This window comes from Aspergillus lentulus (assembly GCF_001445615.1).
Source record: "Aspergillus lentulus DNA, contig: Alt05, strain: IFM 54703, whole genome shotgun sequence".
Classification (NCBI taxonomy): Eukaryota; Fungi; Ascomycota; class Eurotiomycetes; order Eurotiales; family Aspergillaceae; genus Aspergillus; species Aspergillus lentulus.
In genome coordinates this window covers 1,389,909-1,412,957 of record NW_028322121.1, presented here as the reverse complement: position 1 = coordinate 1,412,957, position 23,049 = coordinate 1,389,909, and the positions used below count along the sequence as shown (strand labels likewise).

General features: G+C 49.5%; 7 protein-coding genes across 7 annotated transcripts; 3 read left to right on the top strand and 4 right to left on the bottom strand.

Annotated features, from left to right (window-relative positions):
• Positions 1 to 166: 166 nt before the first annotated feature.
• Positions 167 to 1,037, bottom strand: ALT_3116 (8-oxoguanine glycosylase OGG1; the record flags this gene model as incomplete). Its single annotated transcript, XM_033557693.2, has 2 exons — positions 167 to 582; positions 638 to 1,037. The coding sequence occupies 2 exons, from the start codon at positions 1,035 to 1,037 to the stop codon at positions 167 to 169; spliced, it is 816 nt and encodes a 271-aa protein (XP_033413584.2).
• Positions 1,038 to 2,023: 986 nt separating this feature from the next.
• On the top strand, positions 2,024 to 4,057 carry ALT_3115 (splicing factor u2af large subunit; the record flags this gene model as incomplete). Its single annotated transcript, XM_033557692.2, has 7 exons — positions 2,024 to 2,054; positions 2,108 to 2,136; positions 2,198 to 2,714; positions 2,775 to 3,388; positions 3,438 to 3,699; positions 3,754 to 3,965; positions 4,031 to 4,057. 7 exons carry the CDS (start codon positions 2,024 to 2,026, stop codon positions 4,055 to 4,057), a joined length of 1,692 nt encoding a protein of 563 aa, XP_033413583.2.
• Positions 4,058 to 6,323: 2,266 nt separating this feature from the next.
• On the bottom strand, positions 6,324 to 8,059 carry gprM (the record flags this gene model as incomplete). The annotated part of the gene is made up of 5 exons (XM_089599495.1): positions 6,324 to 7,351; positions 7,408 to 7,546; positions 7,602 to 7,756; positions 7,825 to 7,845; positions 7,981 to 8,059. 5 exons carry the CDS (start codon positions 8,057 to 8,059, stop codon positions 6,324 to 6,326), a joined length of 1,422 nt encoding a protein of 473 aa, XP_089456238.1.
• Positions 8,060 to 14,961: 6,902 nt separating this feature from the next.
• ALT_3113 (40S ribosomal protein uS15) lies at positions 14,962 to 15,906 on the top strand (the record flags this gene model as incomplete). The annotated part of the gene is made up of 5 exons (XM_033557690.1): positions 14,962 to 14,966; positions 15,058 to 15,254; positions 15,317 to 15,349; positions 15,634 to 15,680; positions 15,733 to 15,906. The coding sequence occupies 5 exons, from the start codon at positions 14,962 to 14,964 to the stop codon at positions 15,904 to 15,906; spliced, it is 456 nt and encodes a 151-aa protein (XP_033413581.1).
• A 320-nt stretch (positions 15,907 to 16,226) lies between these two features.
• Positions 16,227 to 18,804, bottom strand: ALT_3112 (fanconi-associated nuclease 1; the record flags this gene model as incomplete). Its single annotated transcript, XM_033557689.2, has 3 exons — positions 16,227 to 16,739; positions 16,794 to 18,243; positions 18,299 to 18,804. The coding sequence occupies 3 exons, from the start codon at positions 18,802 to 18,804 to the stop codon at positions 16,227 to 16,229; spliced, it is 2,469 nt and encodes an 822-aa protein (XP_033413580.1).
• Positions 18,805 to 19,506: 702 nt separating this feature from the next.
• On the top strand, positions 19,507 to 19,890 carry ALT_3111 (DPY30/SDC1 family protein; the record flags this gene model as incomplete). The annotated part of the gene is made up of 2 exons (XM_033557688.2): positions 19,507 to 19,679; positions 19,794 to 19,890. The coding sequence occupies 2 exons, from the start codon at positions 19,507 to 19,509 to the stop codon at positions 19,888 to 19,890; spliced, it is 270 nt and encodes an 89-aa protein (XP_033413579.2).
• A 1,913-nt stretch (positions 19,891 to 21,803) lies between these two features.
• On the bottom strand, positions 21,804 to 22,961 carry ALT_3110 (RNA recognition motif domain-containing protein; the record flags this gene model as incomplete). The annotated part of the gene is made up of 4 exons (XM_033557687.2): positions 21,804 to 22,243; positions 22,307 to 22,653; positions 22,727 to 22,826; positions 22,922 to 22,961. 4 exons carry the CDS (start codon positions 22,959 to 22,961, stop codon positions 21,804 to 21,806), a joined length of 927 nt encoding a protein of 308 aa, XP_033413578.1.
• Positions 22,962 to 23,049: the final 88 nt, after the last annotated feature.

Sequence of the window (23,049 nt, the reverse complement as noted above, 5' to 3'; positions counted from 1 at the left end):
GGTACGCTGCGGATGGAAAGCGTTGCACATTCGAGCCCGATAATAGATCTGCGACCATCGGAATGCGCTGAGGCGTTGAATTACGGGGTAAAGTTTGAATAGGAAGTATATATTTATGAATATCTGTCTACAGGTGTATATTGCCTATGATCCTGCTGAATCTATGTCAGCTGTTCCGAAGCCGCTTTGACATTCTTCTTGTCGTTGTGGTCTGCGAGGCTTGAATGACGGCCTTCACATTTTCTTTACTCTCCTCTTTCACATCCTTTGATTCCAATTCCTCACTCGCAGGTCTTTTCAAGGCATAAGCCGTGGAGGTCGTAACTTCTGTCTCGACCTTGACAGACCCTTTATCGTCGCCCTCTTCCTTCACAGCAACCTTGACATCTATCTTGCCAGACGTAGCAGCTAATCTGTTCGAGAATGTCCTCAAGTCCGCTGTGAATAGGACACTATGAGCCCAACCAGCCTCCTTGCCCCAAAGTTTCCGAAAGTGGTTGCCGACGGCGTCATAAGTGGCTTTCGTTAGCGACTTGTGAGCACCTCTGCCGAATTTGTAGTCTCTTTGCGCAATCTGCCAGACTAGAGATTTTGTCAGCACCTGTAATCGGCAGAAGACCTGCTAAGAGTCACTCACCATGCGTATCTACCGGCACCGCCTCTCCCCACCCCAACCCCATCAGACAGACACAATCCGCAACCTTTGGCCCAACTCCCTGTAGCCCCAGTAGCTGTTCATGCGCGTGACGATACCCCTGTCTACCCTCCGGTCTCATTTCATCTCCGGGCAGAGGCTCGACTCCGAGAAGAGGAGACTCAGGATTTCGTAACGAGTCAAGCCAGCCTTGCTCTCTCTCTTTCGCTACAATCAAAGCTGTCTGGTGGATATATTTGGCCCGGTAGCCGAACCCTAAACTTCGCAGGCGACCCTCAACGTCGTCAGCGGTCAAAGCCTCGGGAGAAGGGAAGTCATGGTATGCGCGGTCGCCCACGGTGGCCACCAGGGGACCATAGTTGACGCATAACTTCTCGACCATTTGCGATATGCGCGCGATATTGTTGTTACTACTGCATATAAAAGATACGAGCGCTTCCCAAGCATCCTGGCGCAGGATCCTGATTCCTGTGAACTGGGGTGCCTTTTTCTTGAAATTTGGGTCTTGCGAGGACCACTGGGTATAGAGGTCCGTAAGATTTGAGGAGAGATTGAGGTAATGCTTCAGAAGCTCTAGAGTTTCGTCGTCGTGGGAGTCATCTGATGATTCGTTCTGCGTTGCTTTTCCATTCGAGCCATTCACAGCGCCAATCGACTCCACGCGCAGTGGAAAAGAGGAGGGGTTTATTCGGGGACTCGTTGTTGATTGAGAGATAAGGGAGCGATATGTTCTATAATAGAGATATTGCGGGTCTTGTTTTAGAGAAAGAAGTCGGCCATGGAGGACACATCGCCATTCGTCACTTTCTGGAACATTGTGCCATCTAGAAGCTCCAAATAGTCAGGAATATCGTTTCCATTCGATGATCAAGTGATATAGCCTACCGAAAGGACTGACCGCAGCGCAAGGTTGTGTTAATACATAATTCGCTCAAACTCATGGGCAACTTGCGCCATTCTGAGAAGGCTCCAACTGTCATGATGCCAAAAAAGGGAACGTCATATAGAAATAGTAACAACTTGCAGCTCTAAAGGCACTGATAGGAGATAAAGCATCTCGAAATTCTGCCGAGTCTCCCTCCTAAGAGGCAGGCGGTAGTTCATGTACTCTGCGTGTCGCGCTAACCGCTTCAATTCTAGACGCCGCGGCTGCTCTTCGCCGCCGATTTCACGACCTGCGAGTTTTCCAGCCAGACGCTCAGCGCAACTCCTTCCTTTGTTCAAGGCCCCTTTGATCATTTTCCTTATATCAGGATTGCGCTGTGATATTATTTGTCGCTTTGAAGGGTCGACCCTTATATTCTTGTTGACTTTCCTCTCGCCACGTTGAGTAAAAGGAGCAGGAAAGGATTAGATAGCTCGTCCATCATGAACGGCGATACTTACTCTTCTTCGAGAGGTGAGAGATCTTTCTATCGCCCACAATTTGGCAGTAACTGACCATGGGAACAGGAGAACCTGGCCGCTCCAGGGAGCACTTCGTAAGTCGCTACAGCCGCTAGGATGAGTTCTTCTAAACAATTGCTAATGACCCCTCGACAGCGCGACGAAAGACGCGAACGCGGAGGCGAACGTGGAAGTGAACGCGGTGAAAGAGGTGACAGAGGAGAGCGGAGACGATCGAGATCACCCCATTACGGCTCCAGGGGTTCACGTCGTGAATACGAGGCAGACTCATACTCGTCGAGTCGCGACTACCGCGCGAGAGAACGAGAGGACCGCTACTCCAGCCGGAGAGACGACCGCGAATGGGACCGGGACCGCGGCGATCGCGGCGACCGCAGACGCAGAGATTTCGATGACAGACCACCTCGACGTGACCGGGATAGAGACTTGTTCGACGAGAAACCCCGGAGAGAACGAGGAGGAGACCGCGAGCGCGAGCGCGACCGGGAGAGGAAAGAACGGAAAAGAAGCGCAACTCCTCCGCGCAAGAGGGAGCCCACACCCGATCTGACAGATGTGCCATCTGTTCTGACCAGGAAGCGTCGTTTGACGCAGTGGGACATTAAGCCTCCTGGTTACGAGAATGTTACTGCTGAGCAAGCCAAGCTGTCGGGTAAGTTGCGACTGCGCGTTGTGTGTCTATCTGTATCTAAGTCGTTGCTAACATTTCTAGGCATGTTCCCCCTTCCCGGAGCACCTCGCCAGCAGCCAATGGACCCCAGCCGCCTTCAAGCGTTTATGAACCAGCCAGGTGGTGGATCTGCGGACAATTCAGCTCTCAAGCCCTCCAACTCGCGTCAGGCCAGGCGTCTGTTCGTATACAACCTGCCTCCCGGCGTGTCCAGCGAGCATCTCGTGTCCTTCTTCAACCTGCAACTCAACGGCCTCAATGTCATTCACAGTGTGGACCCTTGTATCTCGGCCCAAATATCTGAAGACCATAGTTTTGCACTTCTAGAGTTCAAGACACCCAACGACACCACCGTTGCTCTTGCCTTTGATGGCATCACGATGGAGGAGCACGAATCCGTCAGTGGAGCTGAGAACGGTGCCCCCAAGGGGCTCGAAGTGCGCCGGCCCAAGGACTACATTGTCCCGAACGGCAGTGCGGATCAAGAATACCAGGAGGGTGTGTTGCTGAATGAGGTTCCCGACTCGCCCAACAAGATTTGTGTGTCCAATATCCCGCAATATATTCCAGAGGAGCCCGTGACCATGCTGCTCAAGTCGTTTGGCGAGCTCAAATCGTTTGTGCTTGTGAAAGACAGCTCGACGGAAGAGTCAAGGGTAAGTGGTGTCCATCCAAGCGTGCTAAGGTTTTCACTGACTTGTCAAGGGTATCGCTTTCTGCGAGTACGCTGACCCCTCAGCGACTGCTATCGCTGTGGAGGGTCTCAACGGTATGGAATTGGGCGACCGGCATCTCAAGGTTGTGCGTGCCAGTATCGGAATGACGCAGGCCGCTGGACTTGACATGGGAGTCAACGCGATGTCGATGTTCGCCAAGACTACATCGCAGGATTTGGAGAGCAGCCGTGTCTTGCAGTTGTTGAACATGGTGACACCGGAGGAGCTTTTGGACAATGATGATTACGAAGGTGAGTTTTTTCGTTGACGGGGCAATTTTGCAAATTTTACTAACTCTGGTACAGAAATTTGCGATGATGTACGGGAGGAGTGCTCCAAGTATGGCAAGGTCGAGGACCTGAAGGTGCCACGCCCTTCTGGCGGCAGCAGGCAGTCTCCTGGAGTGGGCAAGATCTATGTCAAGTTTGACACGGTAGAATCGGCCACCAATGCCTTGAAAGCGCTTGCGGGCAGAAAGTTCTCTGATCGGACAGTGGTGACGACCTACTTTTCCGAGGTGAGTTTTTTTTTTTCCCCCCCTTTGGCCACTTCTTCTTGTTTTATTCTGACGGTATCTTGCAGGAAAATTTCGAAGTGAATGCCTGGTAGTCGATACCCGGAAGGCTGGGACTCATCGATTGTGGTATTATTCCTGATGCTCACGGAAATAATTTGCAACTCAAAATCTATTCCCTTTCCATTTGAACCTCGCTTGACCGGCGTTTGCAAAGTACCCCTCGAAGGATCAAATCAATTGTGCTTGCATCGGACGATGCAACTAGTTTGATCGTGTATCATAGCAAGAAATAGCTAGGCTGGTTGAAAGTCTGATGATCCTCTATGTTGTAGTGATGTGCACATGGAAGGATTGCGTACTCCATGAACTCCCGACTTTAGACGAGACCTATCCAACACTGCTACTATGCATGAATACGAACAACAGAGGTTCTTTACTTTCAAGCCCTGATCCCAAATCCACAATCACATGAAAACCACCCAAGCCAAGTTAAGATCACTCTGACACCTGCTCCACTGCCGAGGCCGGTACGCCGTACAGTTTAGTCTAGAACTACGGGTGTCGACCCACGAACATCATCCAGTGCACCACGCACTGCGGCACATCGAAACTCAAACTAGTCCATCTGGCACTATCGCACATGAGACCCAAACTTGAGTCGTTTACCCCATGGGGTAGTGAAAGGGAGATCCATATCCATACCCACACCGATGAATTGATACTCCAAACGATTCCGGTTCCATTTCCCGCATCCGTTTATCCGTGTTTGCGGGGTCGATGCTCGACGCACTAGTAAACTATCTACTTGTAGATCAGAAGTTTGATACCTAGCGGTCAAGGTCTATCGAGCTTATGGTGTTGAGTCTGACGCACTTAGGTAGGTTGTCAGCTCAGCCAAGGGTGGTAGGATTACACTTGTTGGAGGATTTTCACATGGCCCGACTCGGCAATCTATTGTCACCACAAGAGTCCTGTCTAGTCGGCTGTAAGGTACTTTGTACTCATGATTCTCGTAGTGATGATGCTGATGCTGAGGCTGATGCCTAGGTTTATCAGAAGGCAAAGTAGTCTGCATATCCCCGGAATGAGGGATTTTTACTGAGCAGTGCGTGTAGTTACCGTCTCTCACTGCGTTTTATCTCTTGGGACTTCGGACGGAGGACTCCGCGACAAGCCCCTGTCTGATCTCGATTCGATAATCGATATTGTCTGTCCAGCATATCTACTCCACAACAATACGGGATACTGCTCTTCGAGTCTCTAGTCTCTACTTTATGACAAGGTATGCGTGATAGTGCCATGCTGATGCTACCGCGTATGGACGAGATTCTCGTACGTTAGTCTACTGATTATTGATTAATAGTCGCGTTCGACTATACAACATCCCTGTCCATAATGCAGGAACGGTGTGTTCCCTGTTTGGGTGTGGTACGTTGCATCAGCTACCTTACCTGGATATAGGTACAGTGGGGACAGATACTGCATCACGTATCTACAGCGAGCGTCGAGTAATGCAAAATAGAATTTGATTCACGTTGACATCACGATATGGCAAATTCAAACTCAAACTTTAGTTTATCCTGCCTTATTCTAGTTGCAGTTACGGAGTACAGTTTACAGTTTACCCGTTTGCACTCTGAAACTCTAGCTAGCCCGACTCCGTACAGACTACGCCTTACACCGAGTCACCAACCTGGGTATGGATAGTCTAGTCTGCATTGTCTGGCACAATATGGCTTATGGTCTTACCTTACCTCTACCCCGTAGCCAAAGTCTATCTTCCCCGAATCCAATACCAGTTTTCTTCTAGAAGGATCGGCTAAAGCAAGTTGCAGCTTACGAGGGAGATTATTGGTGGTTGGGTTGACCGTGGAACGATAGTGCGTGGTAGCTGGTGCAAGTGCCGAGTTTCAGTGTCAGATCGTCTCATACTGTTACCGTTGATGTTACAGTCCCAAGGTTCGTGGTGTGGACGGTGGATACTTGTGTGTGGTTGGACTCGATAGCCATAATTTTGAGGTGATGGATAGGTTTTTTCTGTCACAAGGATCTCGCCCACGAGGATGCTGGAATGCGGGGATCCAGTGTCTGAATTCTGGGTGTGGGTTGCTTTTACATCGTGAATTCTGCACACTTTGATGTGTAATGCGTAAGGGATACATTGTAGATCAGAGATGCTACGCTTTCGAAAGTAATATGCAAAGCATTATTTTTGATATGAAGATAAAGGAAACAGAGGGCCAGAAACATTGCTAGGGTATACATTGCATCATCCAAACCAATATACAAGAAATTTTTTAACTCCTCAACAGCATGACATAGCATTACATTAAAACCAAAGTCAAAAATGACACCAGTCTAGTCATCATCTTCCCGATAGACGGCGGGGGCGAACGTTGTCTTGGGATCCCAGTCGCGCCCTTGTGATGCGCTGGGCGGCCGCGGGCTGGAGAAGCTCATGGACGGCCGCACGTACCTGGCGTCTCGCCCGAAGTGGCCATTCTCGGGACTCTTCGTCCCCGCCATGCGCGCAGGACTGGGCGATCGGACCATGGGCGACGGCGACTTGTAGGAGGGGAGGCCCGTGCTGTTGAGCATCTCGTAGGACCGCGTGTCGCCCAGCCGCCCCCGCGCATCGGCCGACACGAACTCAAGACGGCCCTCGCCCACGCCAAACTTGTTCTGGAAGAAGTCGACCCAGCCGCGGAAGATCGAGGGGCGAGCAAAGAGGATGAAGTTCCAGAATCCGACCAGGGAGAGGAGGATCAGGACGGCGAGGAGTAGTCCTTCGCTGGGCCGGACCTTTGCCGCCTCGGCGTCGCATTTTGCCCGGTCACCCCTGGTGGCTGCCAGACATGCAATCCATGGAGTCGCCTTTTCCATATTCTCCGGGGTCGCTTTGAGGGCGCTGTCGAGCTCGATGAACGTCACAGCGAAGAAAATCACATTCGCGATGATGATCAAGACCAGAGCTACGCCTCGCCATTGTAGTTGGAGGACTCTTCGGATGCGACGGTAGGCTTGACGAGCGGACACAGTGCGGACGCTGGCGGAGTAGGACGGCAATCCCGAGCTATTCGTGGTTGAATCCGAGTCGAAGAGAGACTTGATGTAGACATGGATGCAGTACCCCATTGTCGCCAGTTGGAGGATGAGTGCGGCAACGGAGAACGAGATGATGGGAATCCAGTAGTCCTGCAGGGCACGGTCGATGTTGATATGGCAAACAGAACCGAATCGAAAAGATACACCCGTCAAGAGTAGCATCACCGTGAGGCCGACGGCCGGGACGACCCAACCGAAGATCAACGCTCCCCACATGAATTTCGGACCCAGTATCACTTCCCAGCATACCTGAAGATGGAAGGCCACCGTACGGAGGAAACCTAGAGATCGTTAGTACGAGTCAATCCAGACAAGCTCAGAATCGTTCCCAACATACTCCATACTACCACCATCCAGCCTCCGAAAAGAAGAAGGGCACCTGTGAAAGCGCACGAAAGACTGGAATGCATATCGTTGGGAGTGATCTGGTTATGGCATTGATCCGGTTTTATCCCTAGAGGGATAATGAACGCAATCTGCATGTCGGTTAATAACACGTCCTCGGACCCTCCAATGCGCCACTTTACTTACCTCCATGAAACAGATGCCCAATGTGAAGCAGATGCTGAGGTAGTGGCGATGCGTAAATTTGACCGGAAGAACTGCGTACGACACAAGCAGGAAGATGCAGAGCGGCAGTATAGCAACACTGATCCAACTCGCAGAGGTCGCTTTCTCGAACAACCCTGCAAAAAAATTAAAGGCGTTAGAATGACACGGCTAGTCTGCAACTCAAACAACAGGATGAGCTTACCATCACCATACGTCCATGACGCTATCGGACAGGGTAAACAGCACGAAATATCGCCTACAGGTTGACAATAACGGCCTCCGATGACTAGCAAGCAAAAAACCCACACGATCAGCGAATGTCGACAACAGCAAGCCAGCAATCATCAGGGGAGCGTACATCCACCGGTAGAGGGGAAGAGATCTTCCTGAAGAAACGGTACTGGACACCGTCCGTTCAATAATGTACGATTCGTCATACTGGCAGTCTTGTTCGTGTGACTTCTGCGAAATGCGATTGCGGTTGCCTCAAGTTCATATCCCGTTCATGCAATGGTCGTAGTATATATTTTGCGAGTTGTTTTTGGAGGCCCAAGGGTGTGCACACCCCGCGCGAAGGGCTCACAGCCGAGCAACAACGGCAATGGATATAATTAACCGTTGCTGAATTGAGGTATCGAGTCAAAAGGCGGAGGAGGGGGGAAAAGTGACAGAAAGCTAGATCGAGGGGCAAGGTAGTAAGATATACATGGATTGGAATAATATGTTCTACTTCCCCGAACCCACAGAAGATACTAAGGGTAATAAGCCAGGATCTTCAATCGTTGGGGGCGAGTAGCTAAAATAATAATACTGCTAGTCTAGTTTGCAAAGTGCTAATGCCATCCATGCAGGCTCATACCTAGTCTCTACCTCTCTTAAGGGGACAGGAGGCCCGTTCACCCAGGGCACGAGTACATCTGTTCCGCCCACCCACTATGAGACGATGATTGGATCTGGGATCTGTGGGTAGTCCGACCAGTTTCCTTCGAGGAACATGAGACTTGAGCTTGGCACCAGGGGCATTGGTGTGGATAGTGGAAACGAAGCGAACGAGAGTGCAGGACGAAGGCACCAATGAAGAAGCACAGAGATTGTCGGGTATCCAATCGACCGGGGACGACGCCGGTGACCATCAGAATTTAGGGTGATTTGGGACTGTAACTGTAGTAGAAGTCTAAGATTGGTTGCTGAACTTGCTGTAACTCGCTACGGAAAGGATCAGTCTAGGCGGGGCACCAAACGGCGATGAACTCCACTCAGAAGACGGAAAGGAATTCAGACAGAAACTGCCACAGTCTAGACTACCTAAGAAGAGGAAACGCAATGATTCTGGTGTTCATCGCGAAACGTCATTGGGTTTCAAGGTACCAAGAGTGGTAAAGGTGGAGTTTGCCTATGGTTGGTTGTATCACTATAGGCGGCGCAGCCATCAGATTGGAAAGTTCAATATTATGGTATTATCGATACAAAGCTGGTAAATCTGTGTCAGCGGAGACGGAAAACCCTCTCTAAGGTTTGTAGTATCAAGCTTCAGTTACGTGATGAAAAATGAGTCCTTTTCATGTTGATCTGCTCTGGACATGGACTGACAATCTGATTCTTTGGATCAGCATTCTCTGCTTTTTCTTTGTTGGGTAAGTCTGGGACATACTTCTTGTCAGAGCCATGGAACTACGCAGTATTAGGTTGATTCCCTCATGATAAGGACCACACGAGGTTACCCGTCTTTCGGTAAGCCCCATCTTCATCCTAATGTCTTTAGCCAGATTCAGATACCTTTGCGGACACGTTCCTCGCCTAAACTATGAACGATCCGCAAGTCCCGTAGGCAACGGAGGTCCTCATCATAAAGATCTTTTCCTAGGCAATCTTCTTCCCAACTCAATTATTCTTACAATACGTAGAAATTCGTTTAATACTCCATAGTCTTCCAGGGTCCAGGATCAATGCAATTATTGCCAGGTAGGTAAGGTATGACCAATGCCTGGTACCTTACAGGTGCTGCTGGCTTATTGTTGTAGTATTGCCCCATAGAGGCTTCGTATACCTACCTAAGCCCGGCCCATTACGACCTTTTATAATTATCAACCAGGGGTATCCAAGCCTCTATGGTAATTAGGCGAATAGCCATGCATTCAAGATGGAACTTTCTGTCCGCTAAAATCCAAGTAAGCAGGCCTGCCAGACGCTAATGGCCACTAAACGAACTAAATTCTGCATTGAAATTTATGGAAAGAGGGGAACATCCCTGACTCTTTAGGCTCAGGCTTGGTTTGTGCCTTTGACTGTCGCCCCCCTTCTGCAAGTGGCAATACAGTGGTCAGTCAAGTGCTTACTGCTGCCATTTGCCCCTGGTACCTGCGGCGTCCGAACCAGGTGCAGAACTGCAGAGGCTGTCATACAGACATTTTAACTTTCTCTTCCTACCGAAAGTTTGATTCTCGAAGCAATTATAAAGTATGAAAATCATTAGCCAGAGAGAAAACAATACCCGCTGTGCCATGCGAGCTGAGACGTCAGCAGTAGCATCATTCGCTCTGGGCACGGAGGAAACTCGTCCTTTTGAAAGGTAGTCGCTAAATTAGAAATAGGATCTAGATCTTGACTAGGCAGCGATTCTGTGTCCGTTCTCAACTACTCCACACTGACAAGAATAAGATACTCAATAATGGAGGATAGATACTTACTTTGTACGCACTTTAACTGCTTCCTACTCTAATTTGCCAATCTCTGACGGAAAATGATACGCATTCAGATTAGTCTTCAGACAGAATACAAATCTCCACAATCCCAAGCCTCATTGCAACCGGTCCCTCTCACCTTCTTGAAGATTTCCACAGTTCGAGTCTCACGCTAAATCGTCCGTCTTTCTTCGTTATCTGCACCATAAGGGGCCATCCCCTTGGAGCCGCACCTGCACCAAGTCCTCACCCCCATCCGTTTCAGATCGATAACTAGTAGTCTAGTACGCAGTAGGCTGTAGCAGGACCAGGAACCACACATTCGCAAACATTGGTCTTTTTTCTATTCCAGGAATCGCCTTTCCAGACCATACCTAGGTAAGCAGGTGTTGCTCGACGGCACAATATGCTTATTGATCGGCAGCCTCCGCGGAACAGGCACGCGGCGTGAGTAGCGGGAATACGGGATAGACTAGGGATGAAGTTTCCCCAACAGTTTACGGGCAATCCTCGCCCCAGAGACGGCCGACAGTCTTTGGGCTTACAAGATGGGTGTCTTCTTGTCTGGTTAAGCAATGATCTTCGCAGCAGACAATGACTCCAACACCATGATTTGCTTGATATCTCTTCGTACTCGTATCGATCTAGTGAACTGATGATCAGATAGTATTCTGTAAACGACTCGAAGTCTTGTACTCTGGGAGTCAGAACCGGACTGAATCCTAGACTCTTAAGATCAATGTATATGGCCAAGTTCTCCGTCAGTACGGATGAAGTATGGACTCTCTGCACAACATCGCTCCTTGCTCAGTGCCGAATTGGGTGCTTTTTTCAATTCCTCGTTCTACTTTTGGCGTCAGCCACCCACGTGGAGTTTACTGGTATGGGAGCGTCAGGTCCTCTGTAAGATTTCTGTGTTGGATTTTCCCACCCTCGTTTTTGCGGCTCGGGCTCTCCCCGAGCCGCAAACCAACACTCAAGTCCTCTGGGATATTGAACTATAAGATCGAACACACGGCCCGTCTCGCAATATATTCTGATTGCGATAAATTCCTACCGCGTACTCTATACTCCAAACGGGTCCTACTTAGTAGTAAGAGAGTAGGTTGTTGCGGTGATTGGGTATCGAGATTGTCGTAGATATACGTAAAACCCAATAATAGCGGGAGGAGAGTCCCTCTCCGATTCGTTATAGTGGAGTCATTGGAGTTGGAATGCAAAGTGTCATAGCAAAGCTGACCCCTGACCTTTGAGGCAAACATCGAACGACTTACTACAGCTACGCCGCACCTGCGGGCGATCAGCGCAATAGCAACAATGGCAATATGGAAAAGAAACAACTACAAAGTAAACCCAGAGACATAGCTAGTCTCATGCTTCGACATGGACAAGTAGCAATCAGACTCTACTATCAGGCTAATTATCATAAACCCGTAGTCTAGTCAAATAGGAGAATTATTATCCCGATGTGCACAGGAGGAGATTGCACGGCAGCTAGACGGGTCCAATCCTCGAGGCGAAGTTGCGATTTTGCCGTCAAACAGATGACACAGCGGCACACAGAAAGCCTGTATTTGAGTTTTGCCACTGTATTGCACGAATCTCGTCAATTGGCCGTGTTTTCAGTTTTGAAGACTGTCGCACACTCGCACTTATGCTCCATACAGTTCTTGGAAGAGGCAGGCTGAGCCCAGACCTTGTCGATATTGCAATTGCTAATTGCTCCGTACGTGTGAGACACTAGAACCAAGCTGAGCATTGGCATGGCATCAGCTCTTGACTACGGGGAACTGGTGGAATCAGCGGTGATTTGCGGAACGATCAGCGGCAATTAACGGCCAATATACCATACATCAATCGAGGCAAACATTAGCGGCGTAAGGCGCAACCGGGATTCGGCGGAGGGAGAGACATGATAACTGCCTTCTTTACATCTATACGACCATTTATTGAACTTTCTTGATCCTGGCTGGCTTCCTTTGAATCATCAAAAGTAGAATCTATCCAGGCTCGATGGGTTCTTTGGTGACCTTCAGCTTGGATGCTGCGCTCTCCTTGGTTGATTGGCAGCGAGTCACATCGAACTCTTCCCGCCATCGAACCAATCGGCCTCCATTCCTCCATCCTTGCGGTGATCTGAACGAGAATTGGTTCTCTCGCAAGCCAATCTACGATTATCTCAGACGCTCCTCGATCATCGATCTTTAACTCTACTGATCACATTTCATGGACATGGACTCGATAGTCGATACGGGGTACTCTGGGGTCAACGCCCGCACGAGACGATCGTCCAATCTACCTCGTGAATCGACGTCTGCTGCAGCAGTCCGAAAGCGCTTCCTGCTTTGATCGTCACCCGTTCTGCAGATTCTGTCATATAGCCGTGATTCGACAGTGCTTCGTACACATAGGTTCTCATTTTCCTGCTGCGGTCCAATCGGGGATCGTTCTTTCATTCTCGGCTCTTCCCTGATCCTGGCCACATGATGTGATGTCGGTTATCTGCTCCAATCTCTCTTCCAGAAAAGCATACTCTTTGGATTTGAAATCGTTGTGCGTCCGCGCCATGCGAGCGGATTGGCTGGCAAGCCTATGTTTGTTGACCTTCAAGAGTTGCGGTCACGCCGAAGATCCTTACGCTCTCTGGCTCTGGATGGGTGGCTGGTTATGCTTCATCACTTGATGACTAGGAAGGCCACGAGACCAGATTAATCGTAATTGTCCTATCTAGGTAATGATTTTGTCGAAAGCAGTTCGATCAATCCTTATTTGGGGTTTGAAATCATTGCCCTCACCACTGATTTCCTGATATGTCCGCAACTACTCCGGATATCGACAGAGACAAAGGATTCCGGCAGGCAACCAGAATAAGCTTCATGCTAAACTCATCGAGAGCCTGCAGGAGTTTGCAGCTGGAGAAGAACTCGGAACACCGCGCAGATTCAGGCGACTTGCAGGGACGTAGGTCTAACACAACAACAAGATGCCCAACGTCTTCGCTCCAGGTCGCATCCTGGTATCTGCACTAACTAGAGAGCGCAGCCCTGTTCGAAATGACGTCTTCATTCGAAATGTATGCTATGCACTTCTCTTCAGCATGCTCCCGCAGAGGCGCTGCTATTCAAATAGCGGTGTGATCCCTCTTTCTCGCGGTTCCAATAATAAGAGAACAAATGCGGAGTACAATACAGCTCATTTGCGTCAACAATGTCAGTACACCAGCAAACTCAAAGGTGCAGGTTTGACCGTTGAGAGTCGGGAAACCATAATGACCCACAAGGATTGAATAGCTCGGCCTCCATCCTCTGCACCCTTTGTTCCTCCTGTTGAATATTGCATATGATATCAATTCTTGGTGGAAAATATACTCAACACTAACCTCTCCAGGACCGTGCACTTTGCATAACATGGCTTGTTCAGAGTTCCAGAGGAGCAGCGGATCAACGACATTCTTTGGATTTCCAGGCTGCTCATACAGTGTCTAAAGCATTCTGCATTGCCATCTGATCTCCGGAAAACTCAGTCATCATTTGGGTTGACTGGAGTGAGTGACTATCCGCAACAGATGCTTATCACAACGCAGCAATACCCGATCCTACCGGCAACGAACATGTGTGATAAAGTTCTCAAAGGCCGGAGAGGAATGATGTGCGCAGCTTCAAAAGCAGTCACTTATAAACTAAGCAGGTTGACGTGGCCTGTGATAACACAGCGTCCATTCCCTTTTTTGACTTGAGGTTTGCAAGCTGTATCCAGCATTTACAGAGTAGGGGATGAGCTCGTCGTGGCTAGTTGCCATTTGACTTCCTCGGAGGTAAGTTAAGGTATGATCATTGGTCACGGTTACCACCTACATATGACCTAGATAGAAAATGGTAGACCTTATTGTGTAGAAATCACATTCTCCGCAGGTGGGCGGATGTCATCAACTACGAGTTGCCTGTTTGCGAACGGGGAGATTGTAATCATCCTCAAGATGTGCAAATTTTATCATTTTCTCAATTCCTAACACTAATCTAATATGCGAAACAAGAATTCATGACGGACAGCCCGCGACAGAGGGGTTCAATTCAAGTAAAGGCAATGCCCAAGGAAAGTCTATCATCAAATCGAAGTCAGCAAGGATACGATGAAATCGTTTGACGACTCAAAAGATGGAAATAGCATCGTTGTCAGAAGTCCATTAAGATCATCGAAGCAGACCACAAGGATCTGCTTCTGACATAAGAGGTACCAGAAAATAAAGTAAAAAAGGTGCTGTATCATCACATAGATAAATCACGAGGAACAATGAAATTGCAAGCTCAGAACATACCTTGTGAAAACTTAGCTGAGAGCGATTGTGGAAACGTCAGTCTGTCATTTGTACAGCTCTAAAGCTGGCAACCTGTCAATTGATCACCATCACGATCAAAACATCGAGTATTTTTGACAAAAGATAATAATGATGGGGGAAAAAGAAGTTTCTGCGGACGCTGAAACCGCAGAAAAAGTAAGAGAAGCTAAGCGAACTCCACCCGCACGTGACCCACACTCCACCACGCACCCGTCCTTTATCCCATTCATCTTCACATCGGCTTCAATTTTTACGATTTCATCCATCGCCAGTCCAACTCCGTCGACACACCCGACCAGTACACCCCCGACAATAATTCAAGATGGGGTAAGTTATCGCTCTTCGCGATTCAATGCGACTCGAGACGCATCACCATAGTCGCTTTTTCCGAACAATCGAACTAATGAACTCGCTACAGTCGTATGCACAGCAAGGGAAAGGGTATTAGCGCCTCTGCTATTCCCTACAGCCGTTCTGCTCCTGCCTGGTTGAAGACCACCCCCGACCAGGTCGTTGACCAGATCTGCAAGCTCGCCAGAAAGGGTGCTACCCCTTCCCAGATCGGTGTTGTCCTCCGTGACAGCCACGGCGTTGCCCAGGTCAAGGTTGTCACTGGTACGTTTACTTAATATTCGTCCCGACCGTGCCTACCGTTCGCTAACATCATTCTGCAACAGGTAACAAGATCCTGCGTATCTTGAAGTCCAATGGTACGATAATACCGTCCATCATAACTCCAATCGCACCGGTATAGACGAGGATATCAAGGATAGGGGATCATGGACAAGGATGTACGGCGGTTGCTCTGAGAATGAGATGCACGAGCGTAGAAACACCTCTGCATGAAACTGCTGTTGCCTGTTCTGATCGCCCGCCTCGGTTCCGAACTCTATCACTGGAAGTGAGAAAATCTTTTCGCAGAAATGCAAAAGTTTTCTCTATGCCTCTGCTTGGTCAATCCACAGGCTGACAGAGAGATTTTTCGTAAAAACAGGCCTCGCTCCCGAACTCCCCGAGGACCTTTACTTCCTGATCAAGAAGGTAGCGTTGCATTCTCTCTTGCGCTGTATTTGCTTCCTGCTGACTGTTGTAGGCCGTCGCCGTCCGCAAGCACCTTGAGCGCAACCGCAAGGACAAGGACAGCAAGTTCCGCCTCATTCTCATCGAGTCTCGTATCCACCGTCTGTCCCGCTACTACAAGTCCGTCGGTGTCCTTCCCCCCACCTGGCGTTACGAGTCCGCCACTGCCAGCACCCTTGTCGCTTAAGCGGCTCGCCATCTCTCTGGTCTTGGTGTGTGGTTGTTGGTTCTGTGACATTTCGTTGTCGATGAGGAATTTCGCTCTTGCAACCTGAGATGGTTGCGGGGTGATAAGACTAGGACTCTCCTAGTTTTAATGCATGAACGATCCTAGATACCTCTTGTCGCGAATAGTCAAATAATCAAAACAAAATTCAACTACCTGAAATTCCTAACTCTAGCTTCGAAGTAGTTCACTCGATCATTAAATATGATTGCCTGCAGGGTATAAACAGCTATAAATCCCAGTTCTTCTACACATTATCCCATGTACCTCTATATGCGACATCAACTCGCTCGTCTAACCTCCTTCGCAACAGCGTTGCAAAGCTCAACTCTCACGCCCGCTCCAGTAAGCACATGAATCCACAACCTCTGGGTATCACTCAAACGATCATTTTCAGACTTGACCTCCACAAACATGACTTCCTTCTTCTCCACACTCCACAGAAAGAGATCAGGTATGCCCCCACCGCGCTGCTGATACTCCTGCGCCATCACCTTGCAGATAGTGGCCAGGGCTTCGCCTCGAAAACACTGCACGATCTCAACCAAGTCGTCCAGCTCAAAGGACCAATCGATCCCGATGGCGCAGGTTTGCTTCGCTGATTCGCGCTCATGAATATCGCGAATGATTCTCTCAGCAGCGCCGTTGGTTATTTCTACCAGGCGGTGATTGATCTCTGATGCGCGGGAGGGATAGAATGCGTCGGTGTGGAGGTCTAGCGGACAGGTTTGAAAGGGTGTCTGGAAGACATTAGGAACGTAGGTGAATAGGATGTCGTAGAATAGGTAGCCGAACTAGGATTTGTGTGTTAGCTGTGAGATCGTGCAGTCAGACGGGTTGAGGCATACCAAGGTTCTGACGATCCCTCCTTCTGCATGGTAGCCTTTCCAGCCATGATCCCTATACCAGCTCAAACACATGCTTTCGACCCTGCATTCAGCTCCGCCTTCTCTCTCGTCAATCCATATGGTGGGGCGTCCTCGCCTGGTTGAGGCTTCCTCGCTTTTTCCTGAACCGCGAGCAGGGGAGTCCTCCCGTTCGATTCGTATACCTTCAATCGTCCGTACTTCTGGCTTGGCCAGCATGACATGGCCAAAGTCGTGTTGCTCACGCTTGACTATTTTCAGAGCCCTTTCCAGCTTGGTGATCCGCTTTTGAAGATCGTAGTGGTAGATAAGATGGCAGTCCGGGTCTTCCAGTCCGTCTTCGCATGTCCTCAGAGCAATTCGTTTCCAGTGTTTCTTCTGGAGGTCTTCGCTCCGTCCATCAGACGGTGTAAGAGCCCACATATAGTGTTCCTCCAACAGTGCTTTTCGCTGATACCATGCGCCACGTCGGGCAGCGTGGAACAAGCGCTGGCCTAGCAATTCGCACAGAATTTCGTGTTCCCGTTTGTGTTCTTTGAAGCGTCCTAGAGGATGAAGGCCTTTATGAATGATCCTGGTATAGACCCAAGCCGGAGAAAAGCGGCGCAAGTAGGCGCCTTCACCCGCCTCGTAGATCGTGTCTTCCTTGCGCTGTTCCTGTTCAAGTAAACTTTTCCATCGGGAATAGACGTCTGTACAAATGCGTTTCACATGCTCCAGCCTTTCCTGAGTAGGTGTACCGTTGAACTCAAGAAGGTTGTCTATTTGATGCTGTTTCCGAAGTGCTGATTCGAATTCGAGCAGGATCTCCCTAGATGGAAAGATCGAGCTAGATCGAGATACAATATACTCGGGGAAATTTCTGCGGGAGATCTTCGCAAGGATTATAGTGGTGAGGGATTTCTCGGTCCACTCTGTAGACCTGTAAAAGACCAGATGGACTCTCTCGAAGAGAGCATAAGGCCCCGGCGCGAGTCTGATGCAGTCACCGGTATACTCAAGGATTTTCTGAATATAATGGTCATCTCGATTGACAGCAGGGGGCGCATCCTGCTCTTTGTCGTTCCAGTTGAGACCTGTTTGTCTCTGGCTGGACGCACGAAAGGCTTCAAGCAGCTCCTTCTTACTCTTTCCTTGAACCTTGGCATCCTTTGCGAGGATTTTGAGTTCTTCAAGAAGTAGCAAAGAGGAAGCTTCCTCCAGAGTCGTTATCTCATCAGTGTCATCAGCAAACCTGAAATGAGTGAGGTCCGCACCACTGTCGGAACTCATATCTTCAGAGATATCATCTGTAGATACTAGAGGGCCAGGCAGCTTGCGGCTGGACCGAAGATCAGCCACCGCTTGGGACATATCACTAATGTCAGAGTAATAACCCAAGCGATTGATGCGATGCCAAGCCGACGTCTTGCGAAGGAAGAGCCGTACATATCTGACGAAGACAATCAGCTTGTTTCTGACGACATGAATCCGCTAGCTCGACTCACAAGTATTGGGACTCATACGACAGCTCCTTCCATTGTTTGAAGACCTCTAATTCTGCCTCATTGAAAAGATGGGCCTCTTCGTCCAGCACAGTTTCCAGTGCCAGGTTGAACGCATCCACATAGATTGAGCTCTTGCCCCTCCGCCATTTACCGTCTTGAAGCCTCTGGCGCAGATCAGGCTCATCATCCTGTTCTACCGCATGCGAGATTTCATACTCTTCGATAGCTTGTCTATCTGTGGGAATATCTGGTAGCGAAGACTCTAGTTCTGTCTGACTGTTCGGAACCGGGTTCTCGTCCTCAAGCGCGAAATCGCCTGCTTGAGCTGAGGGCAGGGCATCCCATGTATCTAACGGACTATCGGAGCTATCGATTTCAGTTTCGTTGATGCTGGAATCCTCTTTTCGAAGTGCGACTGTTCTGGGACTGTCCTGACCCTCCTTAGGGGTAGTCTTCCGGCGCTTCACTGGAGGGCGCGATGTGTCCCAGTAGTCCAGAAGGGACATGCTGCCACGAGAGCTTTGAGATGATCATTCGAGACGAAATTTCAGAGAGACACTCTGCAAGCAGCATCACTAGTAGCAATTTGATGGCCAACGACGCGCTGACACGACTGTTATTGAAGTCTGATAGACCATCCCCATCTCTAGGCGCCCAAACGTGTCACGAAAAGACGCGAAGTCACCTGAGTTTAATTGGATTTTGTACCTGTTTGATATGTTTGCAGCCTAACCACTTGGCAGGCAGCAGTAAGATAAGCAGCGCTGATGAAGGCGCAACGGTATGCATCTAGAATAAGCGCATGAATTATGACATCTATCCTCGCACTCTGTATATATATCATCCTTTGACATAATAGTAGCCATGGCGGACGCTCCTGTAAGAAATACTCTCCCCTCAAGACCATCCCCACAGTGGAGAGCTTGAAGAAGCTCCGCCCGCAAGCTCCGCCCTTGGAGATCTTTCTTCGTTCCAATTGCGACATCACTTTTAACTCTCTGTCTACTCTTGCTTTGTTTCTCTTTTCCCCTTCCTTCGATCAATCATACGCTGAGATTGCTATCCCTCCATCTGACTCCAGTCTTTAGTCACCCGACTCAGCCGCCTCAATCAAGAAAGAATTACCCTCTACGTCCTCCGCCCCTCTGAATAACTCAATCCAACACACTGATCCGACCTCCGGACCCAGCGCATTACATCTACTCAACATGGGCAACGGAGCAACACCCAACAGCAACACCGGCGCAGCAAACACCCCGCGAGCAGAGTCGAATACCCCCGCGGCGCAGGTCCGTCCCGGCGGCGCCCCCGCACGAGTATACATGAACGAAAAGATAGTGCCGTACCTGCTTGAGGGGATGAAATCCGTCGTCAAGGAACAGTGAGTGGCTTCTTATTGCTTGAGAATGCGCCTGCGTCGTAATGGCTCTGCGCAGGGCGTTGTGTGGGAAGTGCGTCATTCACGCGACTAGTACTAATTTTGCCTTTGCGATAGACCCTCAGATCCCCTGCGCGTGCTAGGCGAGTTTCTAATTCAGAAGAGTAACGAAGTGGAGGGCGGAGCGGTGCCCGCGAAGAAGTCGCCTGAGTAGGCTGGGGATTTCGAACGATGGCGCTAGCGAGCGCTGTGAATTCCATTGAGGATCGGTTACCTCATGGTTACTGTGCCTCGTGGTGCAAATTCCAGAAAGGAATTTGCATGCTCACATCTGCATGATGATGAGTACTACACCGATCCTTGATTCAGAGCAGCTAATGGGAAGGGACATGGACCCTCGTCAATCTCTGTCTGTGCCACAGAGTATCACGGTGCTGACATTAATGCTCGACTTGGATTATTCGGTATTACGGGAGAACATCCCACCACGGGCAAGAATTTCAATCTATGTTGCAAGCAAGATTCAGCGAGGACTCTACGACTTTTGCCTGCATATATTGTGGATATAGCAAGAACCTTAATCGAGGTTCATATTGTCTCTCTAGAGGGGACGACATAAAATATCTTCTCCGTTATATGAATCACAGTAATGATTTCGTAGTTCTTGCGTGGATCACCTCGGCGGTGATTGCAATATATATATTTCGAGGTGATTCAGCATCAACCATGAAATCACATGCCCTGTAACAAACAGAATGAAGTACAGGCCAGCGAAGCAAAATCAACAGGATAATAAAGGTTATACAGTAACGACTCATGACGGCAGTCTACAGAATATTGCAATAGATGTTGGTGCCAACACAGCGGCTGAGATCAGAAAGACTATGCTCTCCAACAAGACTTCGTATGATGACTACTCCGTGTACAAGAACCCTGTTGCAAGAAGACCTTCCATATTAGAAGAAAACTACTAGGCACCATAAAATCTGTGTGTAACAAGAATAATAAAACCTTGATTGTTAGTGTTTCAGCAGAGCCAGATGAAAGAACTGTCACCACAGGGCTAGTAGAAGGTTGTAGTAGAATGGGAAAGGAGAACACTGCCCCAAAACTTCAATCAATGCAAGTGATAGAACAGCAGTTATTACTGTATCTGACGTTAGTATCCTTTTTCCTAATGTTTATCCTTACCTCTCGAGCTATTTTTATCAATCAGTGCCATCGACATGGGGTCAACCAGCCTCTGGGGGTGCGACAGCAGGCCTGTAGATAGTGAATCAACCCAGGGTATTACTTTGGACTAAGTTGATTCGGTCCGGTGCCACAGGAGATGCCACTTGCAGAAGGCTGTCCTCGGGTTGGCAATACTACAGGCACAAATAACAGCGGCTGTGGCAGAATTGGCGAGGAAAAGCAGGATCCCGTTCAGTCAGTTTGGTTCAAACAAGGCGTAAGAGCAGAGTCCTTGTGTGGGTGAATGGGCCGAAGCCATTTTGTTTATGTGTTTCAGGCCGAATACAATCGAGTCGTTACGTAGAGAAAGCTGTATAAGACGCAATAAGGCGAAAAGCTGACTAGCGAGACAACGACCAAGTTTTCCGGAAGAGTTGCAAATGTAGCAGTGCTGACCCATGAGATAATCCGAAGAATTACAACGTTATTGTGAAAATTTGTTTCTCTTTCCCTGCCGCCATATTTCCCGGGTGTATCGAAGCGATGAACAAATGAAAAATATCAGCCCGTGACCGAAGAGAGTCGACACATTCTGTCCTGGCCTTTCTTTCTTGCTTTGTTTTGTTTTTGAAGTGGTTGAGAGACTGGTCGCAAAACTGGTGGCCTTCCGAACGGAAAGACACGTGCAAGTGAAGACGACTTTTCCTTCGAAGACAAGAAAACAAACCATCCACGCCCTAAGGCCGGCCGTGGAATCGAGACCCGATTGTAGGGAAACTCTCGAAATAGAAGCGTTTCAAGGAAATTGGAAGCGTAAAGGCACGTCACAAGAGGAAGGAGCGGGAGGATAGGAAGACGGGAAAAAGCCAGCGAAAAGAGGAAAAGACTAACATGGGGAATAGTTACGTTGCATGAACCCGATTCGAGTGTTGGCTTCCCATGTCGTCAATTCGCCTACCGGCCACTGTATCTGTCTTCACCACCACGGGGTTCGTAAGAGCGGCCAGCGTAGGGTTCGCGGGCAGGAGGGGCGTCGCCGTAGCTGGGAGGGTTAGCATCACGATCATAATAGCCACGACGATCGTCACGGCGAGGCTCGCGACTGTACCGCTCTTCACGGCCACCACCACTACCGGAGGCGTAGCGATCAATGCCACCACGGTAGCTGTAGTCGTCACGGTACTCACGACGAGGATAGTCGCGGTATTCGCGGCCGCCTTCGCGGCCACCACCATAGTCACGACGATCACTGTAGGAGTCATAACGACCATAACGGTAGTCGTCACCACCACCGCCGCCGCCGCCGCCGCGACGCCAGCCGCCACCGTGAGGTCCGCGTCTGTCATCATAACGGTCACCACGGCCGCCGCGGCCACCACCAGGTCCACGGAATTCTGCAGAAGGGATAAGTTAGTAGTTGAATAGTATCCTTGAGACTGAAGGGTATGAGGGCTTACCACGCTTGGGAGGTCCAAAGTATTTGCCAGGGGTAGGAGTTCTGGGACGGCTACGACGAGCCTTCTCAATGCTCAGAGTACGGCCTTCGATAACCTCACCCTGCAGGCCCTCCTTGGCAGCATCAGCCTGCTCGGCAGTGACCATCTTGACGAAGCCGAAACCACGAGATTCCTTGGTGTGGGGGTCCACCATGATCGAGCAGTTCTCGACGTCGCCGTACTTCTCGAACAGACGGGAGATATCGGACTCGGTCAGACGAGGGTGGATACCGGTAACGAAAAGGTTCGAGCCGGGGTTGATGGCACCTTCTTCATCATCGTCGGGCTTGCGAGAATCGACGGGAGCACTGGACAAGAGATGTCAGCGTGCTGGTTCAAGTGATACAAAAGAACTGATAATCCAAAAAAGAGTGAAATTACCGGTCATCGGCGCGTCCGTTGGGCGAACGGCTGCGAGCACGATCGCCCCGAGGCTCATCGCGAGGAGAAGCGCTGCGGTCGCGAGCGAAGCGAGGCTCGTCTGAAGTTGAGAGAAGCAAAACAAATTAGTACTGCGACCACTGTGTTGACGACTAAGAGAGTTGTCGATCGCGATGTCCTTAGGCAAACACATACCGTCGTAGCGACCGTTCTCGTTATCGTATTCAGCAGACATTATGTCGATTTTGAAATGAAGGATGAAACCAAGGAAGTAGCTAGGTGATAAGTGAGGTAAAAAGATGAACAAAGCTTGTTACTCGATA